Below are 15373 nucleotides of genomic sequence, written 5' to 3' on the forward strand. Positions count from 1 at the left end.
TATAGCAATAAAATTAAGGGCACTGAGTTTACGGACCAGACTTTCCTTTTCGATCGCAGAAGTACGTCGCGCATGCGGCGTATTTCTGTCACTACAAGAGAATATGCCCTGTTTTGTGTCTTGGTACATACAGGTAATCAGCAAATCGAATACATTCGTTTTCGTCACTGGAAAGGTCGATACAGCACTTTGGCGTTACAAAACCATGCAACATCACTTACGTAGGAACTCTACGGTCCGTACGTTTTCTTGTTTATCACAATACTGAATGCAAGGACACCTGCTTTATGAATATTTAACTCACCATCAAATACAAGTAGGACAAGGTTTTCATTTCGGGAAGAGGGTATCGCTTGTCTTCAATGACGCTAGGCGGCAGGATGGTGCAGCCCGTGATGTTGTTGTCGTTGAAAGACATGTGGCTCAAGATCACGATGCAGTCCGGTAGGTACACAGTCCTGGAATAAAAGATCTCTCGTGGAGATGGACTGATATGCGCGGTGGAATGAGGTGGGTATATTGCGTGCTTTCACGCGGCTATAGCGTAAGAGAACGTGAGCGGAGGTACTGCATTACGTGAAGCCTCGGCCAGATCAGGTGTGAACTACACGAAATGGAGCGCAGGTTTCTAGCCGTATTACTCCTGGACGTCCGTCCGTATAACTGCCTCTTAAATATATTGCATCTGGTGTATACCATCAGGGCCTCTACTAATTATTACTGATTGGTAATGCCTAAAGGGACTCAGAAAGCAATTATATTATTTCAAGCTTAGAATAACACTCATACACGTCTTAGGCTTCAATATTTTCGAGAACCTAGCTGCAGTAAGTGAGAGATTGCGGTAAATAAAGGACACGATTCGAGACGGTCTACGTGCATATTTTGGCACTAGCCCGATGCGGCTCATATTTATGTTACTAGTACCGAACCAGTTACAATAATAATAATAATAAAGAAGATCATTGCATCGCATTTTAATATGGAAGAAAAGGTTACTTGTACTGAACCCGCCGCCGTTGCCCAGCGGCTATGGCGTTCAGCGGTTAAGCACGAGGTCGCGGGATCGAACGCCGGCCACGGCAGCCGCATTTCGTTGGGGGCAAATGTGAAAAACACCCGTGTACTTAGATTTAGGCGCAGGTTCAAGAACTCCAGCTGGTCCAAATTTCCGGAGTCCCCAACTACGGCGTGCCTCACAATCAGATCGTGGTTTTGGCACGTAAAACCCCATATTTTAATTTTTGTTACTAGTACTGAACCAGTGGTAATAGAAAATAAAGATCATTGCATTACATTATAATGTGGAAAGACGGGGAATGCGGGAGATTGAAATTCAAGACGTTGAGCAACACGTCATCAAGGTGAATGCAGGAGCCGACGTTTCGACAAGTGGACTTGGCGTCTTCAAGCCTTGAAGAAGGCAAGTCCACTTATCGAAACGTTGGCTCCTGCATTCAACTTGATCACGTTTTGCTCAACATTATAATGTGGACGAAGATGTTTCTCGTCCAGTTCCCAATCGATTCATAAAAAAAGAACTTAATGGAAGTTGCCCTTGACAATGATGCAGCGGATAGCGAATTTTTCTTTTTCTTTCTTTTTTACACCACGCCCCGCCCACGCTCTCATGTTTTAGCGGTTTCTGATTCGTGTAGTCCTACGCTTGCTTGGCTGTGTCGCGAAACTTGCGCTAAAGAGTCAAGAACATGCGCGTGAAAGTCACGCGACCGCGACGCGACAGACACCCTCCAGTGCTGTCGCGTCGCGCTGTGAGATTGTTAAATGAGCGCCGACATCACGAAAGAAAAGATACAACCACGGACTTTCTTTGTCGCCCGAATTAAAATTGCGGCTTGCCCAAAAGGCGACGCATCGAGTGCTATAACAAATATTACACTGCAGCTCTACGCCGGATGGTTAGCATTATCTTTGTAATACGCTGTAAACATCCGCTTACTAAGAAATAAAAAGCATGACCTCATGCTAGCCCAGGCAGACATGAACGCATTTTACTCGATGGCCGCGCACACTCGCTGTCCGGATGCTGGCGCGAGTAAGTGCGGCAGCAGGGGCGAGCGAATCGCCGTTAATTCGTGTTGCCTCTCACTTCAATGCAAACGACTGGCGCTTGAGAACACCGCAAACGCAGTGCACGCAATGCCCCCAACCTTGCGTGCACTTTGTGTTTTTCGCTTCCGCTGGCCTTCGTAGACACCGCAGATTACCTAGAAGATAGGGCGCGTTCAGCGACCACAGTGCCCACCCCTTCCTAGCGCGCGGACCCTCTCCTCCTGGCTCGCTTGCACGAGCGAGGAGACGACGCCGTGCCATGCCGCCGTCCTCCTCAACTCACCCTCGCATCTTTTCCCTCGCAGCCACCGCATACGGCGTGCGGCCGTAATCTTTATCGCACTGGTCTTCATCCGATACATCACAGCGACGGCGGAAATTCGCCTGGAGTCTCCATATAATTGCTATCGCAATAATACAGTCGTTGTGAGCGGCTTATTGCCGGTGTAGGGGTTGAGGGACGGACTTCGGGATGAAAAAGAAACTTGGGAGGATTTATTTTACATTATATACAGGGAGGTGAGAGACAAGTAACAGTTGTACAGTCATTACGGGCCGGCAGCAACTCGGACGCTGCGGCCCGCGGCAAGAAGTTCGAGAGAGGTCAGTCAAGAGAATCAGGGAATGCTCTTGTCTCTCTGGAATGCTTCTTTTAAACCCTTCGAGGACTGGAAGTCGCGTCATGTTCGACCAATGGGAGAGTCCGCTCAGATGACGCCATTTTCAGCCAATGGTTGGCGCCCGTATCGCGTTGTCACACCCGGCGGCTCTCTGCGGTCTTGCCTCGCAGACTTGTAATGCGCTTCTTCAAAGGAGGAGAAGTGGGGGCGCCCATGCTCCATTGTCCGAGTGCCCACCTGCTCCCGGTGCTACGGCCGCGCAGCGGTAGCAAATGTCTTCTTCAAAGCGATGAAGAGGTACGCTTGGGCCTTCCCGGCACGTCCGGCTGTCACGGCGCATTACCGCCGTCTTGGTTTGGCACCCACTTTACTTCCAACAATGCGGTGCTATCCCCTCGCTTTCTGGAAAAGTCAAGCATTGAATAGTTCCTCGGCGGCACACGACCTGGGGGCCGCAAACTTGTTTGCACGTGTCTTGTGGCCTTCAACTTGTTTGCTCGGGCGCTCCGCTGGAATGTGCTTTCCTGCTTCTGCATTCCTGAATTAGCTGTGCTGCGATTCGATGTGGTCTGGGGAACTCGAAGTAGCCTCAGGAAACGGCGCCATATCTAACACCGGTCACTATTTTTGCAACTGACTATTGCACACGTTTTCCTCCTACCGTGGCACGTTTTGTAGCACAAACGGAACACAATTCGTTGGCGACCACTCAGTTGCGCATTTCCGACGGCTGATTGCACAGTAGCAGCCTGTCGAACTTAGTCGCGTGTCGAACTTAGCCTGTCGAACTTAAGCGTGTCAAACTTTGTCGAACTCGGCCAGTCGACGCCATCTGGCAGAAGGCGCGGCATGCAGTTAAGTTAGAATGCACTTGGCGGTGGCATGACAAAGGGCGGCAGCGACACAAACTCATGTCTAGCGCTTTTTTACGGCTACTTGAAGTCGCTCCTTATTGGATACTTAGTTGATGACCGTTACTACTTCTCGACATGACGAGACATCATTCAATACCGTTGTCATGCTCATACGACACCTACTGGTCATCCAACTGACCGTTTTCTTTCTTGAAGTGGTTGTAAGATACCCAGACTTCAGATGCGCCCAATCCGCTTGAAATCAGCTGAAGACCTTGTCTTTAAGAAACCGCCTCATCGGCTGTCGGGCGCCATTTTCATCAGCGACGACAGTAAAGGGTGGTGATGACATATGCAGCGTCATACTTCCTCGCTCGTGGCATGCGACTTGAGTAGCGCTAGAGGAACGCGGGCCTTTAGGACGCGATCGTACCTTAAGTAAGCATTTTCCTAGCACAAAAGGTTTTCTGGAGGTTTCTGGAATGTTTTGCCAGTTTAGGTGCCTTTAGTGTCCCTTTAATATTGTCACGTGGTAGTGACGGTGAAGAAAGAACACAGTAGCAGTACTGTGAAAGACAAAACTAGCTTTTATTGGGCGAACCTGTGCCCACAAAACAGGCTACACTTAAAGCGCAACGATAGCGGCGAACACAGTCGGCGATCGTCGAAAATCTGATCAGCGGGTCAAGCGCGTCGGCTTTTATACAGCAGTCATCGAATGTTCCAGACTAATCGTTGGGACCCGCATGCCTTCTACAAAGTTCTACACCATTCGCGTCAAGCGATGAAATCAGATAACACAAGGTTCGGCGAGAACAGACAGCGGATAGAAGCATCGATAACTTTCCAGAAAGTTCGGATACATGCAAGCGCGTCCCGCGCTCTGCGATAACATTTGTTAGGCGGCTAAACGTGGTCGCCCGATAAAGGTAAGTACACGTGTCAATATTGATTAGCGGACATGTTTACAAATACTGCCACACTTAGAGGTGTGTTAGAACTTTCCCCGTAATTTTTTTTACACTAATAGACAGGCTCTACCAACCGCTGTTACCAATTCCGTTTTGTGCAATGACTGAGCGGTATTGACATATGAAGCTTAGAACAGGTTGGTAAAAAAATCCCGTTTCAAAAAATTTAGACCCGATCGTTAGGTGGTATTTTTTGTCATTCGGCTTGTATTCGCATCTCCTATGGCCAACTTTTCCTGAGTATAGGAAAACTTTGAAATCCGTTGTGATCCATATATTATAATGAATACATCAAATTTGCGTTGGCGAAAGACATTCAAATTTTCTTTAAAGAATTTAACCTGTCTGTCTGTCTGTCTGTCTGTCTGTCTGTCTGTCTGTCTGTCTGTCTGTCTGTCTGTCTGTCTGTCTGTCTGTCTGTCTGTCTGTCTGTCTGTCTGTCTGTCTGTCTGTCTGTCTGTCTGTCTGTCTGTCTGTCTGTCTGTCTGTCTGTCTGTCTGTCTAAACGTTTACAGCAAGCTCGTCGAATTGAGTGGATAAATTGTGGAAGCTTACTTGAAATATTCGGCCACTTTAACACAACCAGCGGGGGCCTTGCAGGAAACTCCGACAACCATCGAGGCGTTCTTGCCCGCTGCTGTAGCAATGTCCTTCAGCTCCTGCGAGTAGTTGCGTCACCAATGGAAATCGTCAAGGGTTACACTGCATAGAATAGTGCCGCACGGCTATTAGCCCTTTAATAATCCGTCTTACCGTTAACATCTCAAGAACCGTGCTGTAGCTCTTCGTCACATACCCTTTGAAACACAGCGCTATCAATGCAAATAACTTCTTACAAGTGCTTCCCTGCTACATTGAAAGTGCAAAGAGCGCAAAGACACAAAGTGAGCACGCAGAGCTCCAGAGCTGGCCCTTTGTGAACCTTCCATACTTTTTAGAGCGCTGCTTTTTGGCGTCCGTTCCTGGGTTTCGCGTCGTCGTCGGCGTTGTCGTCGGCGTTGTCGGCGTTGTCGTCGGCCTCGTAACCACCTCGCCGACGAATCTGCTGCTCCGCCGCCGCGCATGCGCGCTGTCGGCTCTCCGGGCGAGGGAGGATGATGGAAGGGAGGAGGAGAGACTGTGGAGGAGGGCTGGCAACAGACATGGCTCTTTGGCGTCCGTTCCTTGGTTTCGCGTCGTCGTCGGCCTCGTAACCAGCTCGCCGACGAATCTGCTCCGCCGCCGCGCATGCGCGCTGTCGGCTCTCCGGGCGAGGGAGGATGATGGAAGGGAGGAGGAGAGACTGTGGAGGAGGGCTGGCACACAAATGGCTCTTTGGCGTCCGTTCCTGGGTTTCGCGTCGGCGTTGTCGTCGGCCTCGTAACCAGCTCCGCCTCCCTTTCATCCCCCCAGCGCTAGCAGCGACCGACTGATACCGCTTTCGTGAGTCCGCTACCGCACTCACGAAAGACGTCGTGCACTTCCTGCAACTCGCATTAACCGTCCATCGATCCACACCGATGTTAGTAGTGGGGGACTTTAATGTTGACATAAAGACAAACAGCAATTTCCTAACCCTTATGCGGGAGAACATCCCGTTCCTCTCGCTCGTAACGCGTCCCACGGCTGTGACAACCTCGCGAGGCACTTGTATAGATCTCGTCTTTGAGAATCAAGCATTGGTGTACCAAGTCGAACATATATCAGTCTATTTCTCCGACCACAAAGCTTCCTTCATGACTGTCAAGAACTGTTAGTGCAGTCTTTGTTAAAAGAATACGTGTGAAAAAAAAATTCTGTGATAGCGCATACATGTGTTGCTCGATTTCTTTGCCTCAATCTATCGAAAAGGTGAAACAGCTTATTTGCTGCGCTCAAATTTCGCATTAGGAAGTAACGTAATCGTCGGTAATTTTTTTCATCTTCTAAAGCTATATCTAATTCCAAACGTGGTGTGCAGATTTACGGATGGTCATAAGCTTTCAGAGAGCTCCATTCCCTCGAGGTCTTTAAGATCTCGACGTCATCGAGACCCGCTGCGGTCGCTTAGTAGCTTCAGCGTTGCGCTGCTAAGCGGTCCAATCACGGTCGCGGCGGCCGCATTTCGATGGGCGTGAAGTGCGAGAAAAATACCGCGTACAGTGCATCGGGTGCACGCTAAAGAGCCCGAGTAGTAATTATTCCGGAGTGTGTTAATTATTTAACATATACGGCATGCCTCGTGATCAGATCGTGGTGTTCGCACGTAAAGCCCCAGCATTTGCTCTCGCAACGCTTACGTAAAGAAGAGCGCCGGCCTCAGAGAGTGTGCGAGGGAGAAACTGCGTCTTTCGTCAACGCGTGTCTCGCTCGAGATCACGCGACCTCCTACGTTATATAGCGCGTGGGAAGACGGCACACAGGAACGACGCCTCCGAGGTAGAAAAAAAAATGGCTGTGGCTTAGCTAAGGTTAAGCCCAGGATACGAAGCATACTAGCCTTTATTTTAGTTGCTGAACCACTGTTTAGCCTGGTGAACTGCTGTTGCTTGGCTATATTTGGTTCGGCTAGACGAAGAACTCATGCGTTACTCTGCTTCGCCTTCAAGAGTGGAACGCGACAGCGTTCTCGTCGACCCGCCAAGGGGTGTAAGACAATGGGCTACAGCGCAGCGACTACGCGCCCCGCATTGGACGCGGTGAGCGTCGAGCAACGCAGCGTTCGGCGCGTCAACGAAATGTGCACCTGAGCAAGCGACGCACGCCTGAGCCTTAGAAACAGCTCGTTTCTAAGGCAACACCGCATTCACTAGAGTCGCTTTGGTACCGCTTTGAAGCATCGTACTCGTGGCTCAGTGGTAGCGTCTCCGTCTCACACTCCGGAGACCCTGGTTCGATTCCCACCCAGCCCATCTTGCAAGAGTTGAGCCAAAGCCAGCTAGAAAATCAGTCTCTGTAGCACGCCGCAACCTTCGCTTCTCATTCCAACGAGCAGCTCTGTCTCCAGGAGGCATCTCACCTCGTGAGTGTAGCAGAGGCAAGCGCAGCTGCTTATATACTGCCGCGACGCCGCGAGCGACGGCGCGAGTTGGAGCCCCGTTTCTCCACTGTCGTGACGTCACGGTGTCACGTGGTATTGAAGGCGACACCGCCGCGCCTGAGGAGCTGAGTTGAGCTCCTCAGGCGCTCAACTTCGTGAGGGTGCTCAAGCCTCCATAATTTGGATAGTCGATTGACTATCAGCCTTAAATGAAATGTATGTTTTCGTACACTTACAGGACCGTCACAGTGGGCTGATTGATGGGAAGGCGCATTATGTTTAACAGAGAGCAAACGTTCTTTCAATCGTACACTGGGGCATCTGATGGTCTGATAAATGTACATTTTGCCGCTGGACAATGAAATACAATAAAGAACGCATGTCACACATCGCACACAGGTATGTGCAGTGTTTTATACCGCCACCACCTTTCAATTACTCCTGGGAAATCTTCGGACATTATAAGAATGGCGGCAGAATTGCTGGCCAACCACTGCCGAAATGGAAATGACATTTGCACACAGTATCGTTCTAGAACATTCTTAGTCTATGTGATCAATTATATGCGTATAGGATGACATCTAATTTGCGATCCCACCATCGTGGTCGCTTAGTGCCTTTGACATTGCGCTGACAAGAACAAGGTCCCGGGAACAGATTGCGGTTGCGGCAGCCGCATTTCAAAAGGAGTGAAATAGAAGAAAAAACGGCCTTGTATTATGTATTGCATGCGCGTTAAAGAACACCAGCTGCTCAAAATTGATCTAGTGCCCCTCCCAGTGCCGCTTGCATTATAATAAGATCGTGGTTTTTACACGCAAAACTGCAGAATAATAAAATTTGCGATCCAGCTTTGTTTAGTTGGACGCACCACTTCAGCTTTCAGATTGGCGATGAACCGTTTACGCAGAAGTAACAACACAGGAATGATACCGTGCTTCTTTGACTCCGCAAATTTAAGAACCATAACTTATTTTGGGGGCATGAACACGAGTTACCAAGTGCCGATCCCATACACTATCAATTTCCAGGAATCCGAACTAAAGCTCAACATGATATTCTCAGATCTAGGTTTGCAGAACAATGGGGACGTGTCTTCGTTCATTTGTGCATCGTATTGTTACGCGAACGACAGATTAGGACCTGGAGACTGTTTACAATGTATATTTACAAAAGGTAACTGCAGCGCAGGCCAGTTCAGCCGACAGCTCCAGAGACAGAGAGCGTTTGTCTTCTTCGTCGGGGCGGCCGCGTGCATGGTCCACAAGAAATAATCAATATGCATGTATCAGTATCACAGTCAGTTCTTTAAGAACATACCGAATTCTGACTGCGGGAACATACTTTGGTATGCAATTGATCCTTCCTTGAGGTAAGCGCAAAATTAGCGTCACTTATTTCCTGTACTTTTCTTGACTCGACACGTTGCATGATTGAAACAACGTTAACGATATCTGCTGCCTTAGCTAACCTTGAGTACTGTGAGCGCCGTTTTCAAGATATCTGGGTTGCTTTTCACAATCAGATGGTGGATGTTGAGGACCCCCCAGTGGTAGATCTTGTGCTGCCAGTGATCCTTGTAGTGCTTCTTCCCGGCATCTGATTTGACCTCGGCGGACAAGTCGTTGATTGCGCTGCGAAGCAGAGAAAGGTGGCGAAATTTTGTCAACATAACCATTAAATAGTGACTGTCACAAACATCCAGCGACGTTTCGCATGTAATAAACACTTTCGCTAACACTTTCGCTAACACTTTCTTGGGAAAGCTTGTCGGGATGTGCGAATATTCGAAATCGAATAGTCAGTATTCGTAAATGCGAATGTCTCTCGAATACTTTTCGAATACTTGTGTAGTGGGGCAGGCTACGTCGCTTAAGTAACCATACTTTAAAGGCCATGCAGCTGTAATTTCCCCTCTGAAGAACAATGTGCTCAAAACACTTCGTGTTTGCTCCTAATGCTGCGTTTGTGTTTTAATGTGAGAGCATTCTTTCACGAGTACCCCAGCAAAATCTGTCTAGCGAAAAGGTTATTGATTGTATCTGCCGAAAAATGTTTTATTTGCGACGACATTTATTCGTTAGAACAGTAAATGTCGATGTTCGTTGCTTTGTAAGTGATAACGAACGTTTGAAGGCAAAAATAAGAAGTCAGTCGGAGATAATTTTGTTAGCGACATCGTGTCTAGTGCAAAAAGCGCGACACTTTACGCGTAGGGGTACATAGGGCTAATAGAAAATGGATGGGGCGACTTATAATACGGAGGGGCTCAACTGAAATTTGAGGGTGGGCCAACTTGAAACTTTGGGGTTGTGCAATTGAAATTTGTGGATGGACCATCTTGAAATTTGGGGTGAGACAACTGAAGATTCAGGGGCAGGCCAACTTAATAGTTTTGGTCGGGCCAACTTGAAAATTGTAGGCAGGCTAACATGAAATTTAGGGATCAGCAAACCTGAAGATTGGGGGCGGGCCAACTTGAAACTTGGGGTTGGACCAACTTAAAGTTTGGGGTTAGTAATGCTTGGAGATTGGCCACCCATAAATTGGCGGTTGAGTCAACTTGAAATTTGGGGGCGGGCCAAGTGAAATTTGGGCAACAAAATCAAAATCTAAGCAACAACCGACTCAGAATGCTTAATTTCCCATTTTAGACCAGTGTCATAATTACCTGCCGCAGTGGCTTAGCGGGTAAGGTGCGCCACTGAGCACGAGATCGCGGGATTAAATCTCGGCCTCGGCGGCTGCACTTCCTTGGTGGCGAAATTCAAAAACGCCCGTGTCCCGTGCATTGGAGGACTTTAAATAAATCGGGCTTTTGGTGCGTAAAATAGCACAAATCAATACAATTCTCAGAGTGTCTGTGTTATTTTTAATAAACAACGCCTCACAACATATTACGTAATGACAGAAACTTGCTAGCTTTACTACTGCATGCGAACAATCTTTCATAGTTACTGTGACAACGGCATTTCATTCTTCGAAAACCATTAGTAGATTATTCATATTCGATTCGATTCCTTTCTGGCACCATTCGAATCGTATGCGATTCAGTGTAAAAATCACTATTCGCGCACCCTTAAGGGACTGACAACTGACCAGTATGTGTTGTGATACGTTGATGGAAATGAAATGACCATGATTTATAGCGATAACAATTCAGCATGCTGTTCGCGATTGAATAATTTTTAATTGCCAAAGAAAGTCTCAAAAACCAGTAAGTGGTCAGGCCTCGTGGTGAAGTCTAGGTATTTTGGATGTAGTCTACGGTGCGTAAATCGGCTGTTATTAGGTACAACCTAATTGTTGCCTAGAATTGTGTTTGGTATATTATTCGTCATTTGCGCTTTATTCTATGCTTCAGAAATCGACCTCGCGCGCATGGCTACAGCAGCACGCTGAAGTGGGTATCCCGAGTGAAAGTTTCGTTTCGTTTTCGATCCGATTGGCTTTATTTTGACAGGGTATATACTGAAGCTATTGGACAAGAAATCACGAAAACACGGGGCTGTTATACCTTGGACCCTTTAAATCTGAGGAAAACATGAACCCCAGGAACATCAACTTCTTAAACAACATAATACTTTCCCACAGTCACGGCCGCACTTGTCGTCTGCCTCCTAATAATGCCAGCCTATAATCGCTATCGCGCTCACCTATCACCGTTTTAAGGACGTCTCCTGTGAACGACTACATCCTCAAGGCATATTGAAAAATTCCGATAAAGAAGGTTCCAAGACGCGACTTTGATTACACACTGTGACTGGTAAGCTTTCCGTTGCAATAAAAATATACGTACTATGAAAATTGGTTGTCAGTCACTTTAAAAGATAGTAACCGCGTAATACACTGTCGAGAATTGCATGGTCTGTACTTGGACGAATCATGTAACCTTGTCGCTGTTTACACAGACAGACAGACAGACAGACAGACAGACAGACAGACAGACAGACAGACAGACAGGCGGACAGACAGACAGACAGACAGACAGACAGACAGACAGACAGACAGACAGACAGACAGACAGACAGACAGACAGACAGACAGACAGACAGACAGACAGACGGACGGACGGACGGACGGACGGACGGACGGACGGACGGACGGACGGACAGACGGACGGAAACAGAGAGAGAGAGACAGGAAGACAGACAGACAGACAGAGACAGAGAGATACACAGACAGACAGACAGACAGACAGACAGACAGACAGACAGACAGACAGACAGACAGACAGACAGACAGACAGACAGACAGACAGACAGACAGACAGAGACAGACAGACAGACAGACAGACAGACAGACAGACAGACAGACAGACAGACAGACAGACAGACAGAGAGACGGACGGACGGAGAGACGGACGGACGGAGAGACGGACGGACGGAGAGACAGACGGACGGACGGACGGAGAGACGGACGGACGGAGAGACGGACGGACGGAGAGACGGACGGACGGAGAGACGGACGGACGGACGGACGGAGAGACGGACGGACGGACGGACGGAGAGACGGACGGACGGACGGACGGAGAGACGGACGGACGGAGAGACGGACGGACGGACGGACGGAGAGACGGACGGACGGACGGACGGAGAGACGGACGGACGGACGGACGGAGAGACGGACGGACGGAGAGACAGACAGACAGACGGACGGACGGAGAGACAGACAGACGGACGGACGGACGGACGGAGAGACAGACAGACGGACGGACGGACGGACGGAGAGACAGACAGACAGACAGACAGACGGACGGAGAGATAGACAGACAGACAGACAGACGGACGGACGGACGGACGGAGAGACAGACAGACAGACGGACGGACGGACGGACGGACGGACGGACGGACGGAGAGACAGACAGACAGACAGACGGACGGAGAGACAGACAGACAGACAGACAGACAGACGGACGGACGGAGGGACGGAGAGACAGACAGACAGACGGACGGAGAGACAGACAGACAGACGGACGGACGGACGGACGGACGGAGAGAGAGAGACAGAGAGAGACACAGGAAGACACAGAGAGAGACATAGAGAGCCTATATTCTTTCTGTTGTCTAGAGTCTTACAAGTGAACAGTTTACAGAAACCAGACGAAACTTTAAACCCATTGTCCTGCAGTACGTAAGGTGTGAATTGAGCTAGTCGGCAGTTCATAAACGTTCTGCAGGATTGGCAAGTGAACGAGCTTAGACTCTACATAAACCGTCTACGTAAAACAATTTTTAAAATTTTTGCCGTGACATGTCCATCACCAGAAGACAAAATGCAATTGCTCAGCTATTGTTGCTCTCTGGTGTCCCCATAAAACCCCTGTGTGGGTCATCGGGAGAGGAACCTAGCAAAACTGCTTACGGTGCGTGCACGGACATCCCGAATTGAGTGTTGTGGCGGACGTTGCTTTTCTTGGCGGCGTCGAAGATCGGCTTCAGGTAGGCATTGGTGAACGTGCCCATGAAAGTGTCCTCCGGTCGCAGTAGCAACGAGTCGTAGAAGATGATGTCGCACTGGCCGGCCCAAGGTAACTTCAGACCGACGTCCAAGTAGCTCACCGTGCACACGGTAAAGTAGCGACGCAGTGCCGGACCTGTCGTGCGAAATCCGTGGAAATTTCCGGTCAGGCACACACGGCAGCCTTGCCTCGATACGCAGTCAGTTGTATGAGATGTAGACTTGATTCGTTTCGCAATGATTACCCATGATGTGCGCAAAGTTGGTTTGCCTGGCTATGCTTTGAGAATGACGAATGTGTTGAAATAGGGAATCGCAACGCGCAATGAAGAATGTCACATGATCTATTGCAGCTACAAGCACAAGGTTTAGTCAAGTCCTTGTACTAACCGTCATTCCCATGGTAGCTGAACGATCGCAGCAGAAGATTTTCATTAGAGTTCTATAGAAAAAAGCCGCTGTTTCGCCAGAAACGCGAATCATCGATTGCGATAGCAAATTGCAGACAACTATACTAATTAAGGATAACACTTTTATCGGCCTGAAGCATTCCTAGGCTCACTAAAGAAACCTGAATGGTGTCAGCGCGGACAGCAAACGTGAACGCATCATGCTCGATGAGCGCGGACACTCGCTGTCGCAAAGCTGGCGTGAGCTAGCGCGGCAGCAGCGGCGAGCGAAGTGACCTCCCTGCCGTGTATCGGTCCAGTGCAAACTCAGCGCCGGGAACAGACAGCACAAGCCAAGCTACGAGCCGTCGACGCCATAGAGCTTCCTCCAACGTGATAGAGGGAACACTGTCTGGCGCAACCAGTGTCAAGCTACATTGGCAATGATGTGAAGTACATGGATTTGACTAATCTTCGTGTTTGTGATTCAGACGTTCTTGTACATTCGTTCATTACGCTGTGTATGCCTTCATTGTCGTGAATCGCAGAGCAATCTATGCTTTTCTAAGTGCAGAAAACCCTGCCAGAACGCACAATCCGTACTAATTGCGAGGGTCCAGCTTCTCGAGGTGGCCAAATGGAAACGCACCAAGCGTCTCAAGGTACTGCCTTGCCCGCGATAATATTATAAGGGCGTTATATGTCGCATGTCGATACCTGCGTGCGTGGCGGAATGGTTTCAATATTGGGCGTCTGTGCTGGGGGTCCTGTCTTAGAATCATGCCATCGGACAATTTGAATAATGTTGATTTAATTATTTATTACGCAGTGAATCGTAGAAAATTACGAGTTTAAAAATCACGAAGTCGTTTGAAGCCTGAAGGACAAAGATTAGGCAAATCCATGTACTTCCCACAATTACCACGCTGACTCAAGTGGTCCCACTGCAGCTCCCGGAAACACACCGCCACAGTTCCTTATAGTAATTATTAATGCGATAGCGTTAAGAGGAAGCTTTAGCTCGGGTGCTCCTATCTAATTACATGTAAAAAGAGAATTCGTTTTTCTCGGCAACCACTGCACCAATGTTGACGAGGTTTGTTACATTTAAAAGAAAACTTAATGTCTAGTGACTGTTGGTTTCGAATTTTCAAGTTAGGGCGTCAATCTTTTAATAAAAACTGGCGAAAATCCTAAATTTTCAAAAAACAAAACTATCAAGTATACAACTCCGTAACTCCTAAAGGAAAAACGATAATACAATTCTGTGAAATGCATCTAATAGTACATCCAAAGCGGACAAAATTGATATATTACACATGAATCTCACGAAATTTAGTAACACGGAAATACAGCTTTTGCAGAACCCTTGTGAACAACGTAACAAATTCACGTAAGATGTAAAACGACATATCGAATTTGTCTGCTTTCAATGATCTAATGGATGCCTTTCACAGAACCGCGATATCTGTTTTTGATACAGAGCTAGCAATTTTTAAAAATTGGGCTTCTATTTTTTTCAAACGTTCAAATATTTGAAAATCGTTTTAAGAAAATTCAAGCCCTAAATAGAAATTCCGCTTCCAACAGTCACTAGAATTCAGCTTTCTCTTTCAACTGCTACAAATTTCACTAAAATCGGTCGGAGGGTTATCTCATAAAAACGCTTTTGTGTTTTACGTCTATTTGAATAGGCCGCGTCGGAGTTGGGCCCGAGCTAAAGCTTCCTCTTAAGGGCACCGTATAGCAGAAGAATCTGGCGGCGGCGTCCGGTAGGCGTCCTCAAATTTTAGTTGACGCAACCGCAGGTTTCAACTTCGCCCATCCAGAATTTTCAAGTTTGCCCCCCTCCCAATTTTCAAGCTTACCCACCCCCAAATGTAAATTGGCACATACCCAAATTTAACGTTGGCGAATCCCCAAGTATATGGTGGGACATCCTCACATTTCAAGTTGACCAACCCCAAATATAAAGTTGGCCAGTGCCCTAATTTGAAGTTGACCCACT

General features: G+C 48.1%; 1 protein-coding gene across 1 annotated transcript in view; it reads right to left on the reverse strand.

Moving 5' to 3' along the window:
• The window catches only part of LOC139049678 (uncharacterized), a 63497-nt gene that overhangs the window by 20061 nt on the left and 28063 nt on the right, over positions 1 to 15373 (reverse strand). Inside the window, exons 9-12 of the mRNA XM_070525374.1 lie at positions 12881 to 13112; positions 8988 to 9150; positions 5074 to 5177; positions 305 to 458 (exon numbers count right to left, since the gene is read on the reverse strand). Coding sequence (XP_070381475.1) covers positions 305 to 458; positions 5074 to 5177; positions 8988 to 9150; positions 12881 to 13112 — 653 coding nt within the window. The remainder of the gene's footprint in view (positions 1 to 304; positions 459 to 5073; positions 5178 to 8987; positions 9151 to 12880; positions 13113 to 15373) is intronic.

This window comes from Dermacentor albipictus, chromosome 9 (genome assembly GCF_038994185.2).
Source record: "Dermacentor albipictus isolate Rhodes 1998 colony chromosome 9, USDA_Dalb.pri_finalv2, whole genome shotgun sequence".
NCBI classification, from domain to species: domain Eukaryota; kingdom Metazoa; phylum Arthropoda; class Arachnida; order Ixodida; family Ixodidae; genus Dermacentor; species Dermacentor albipictus.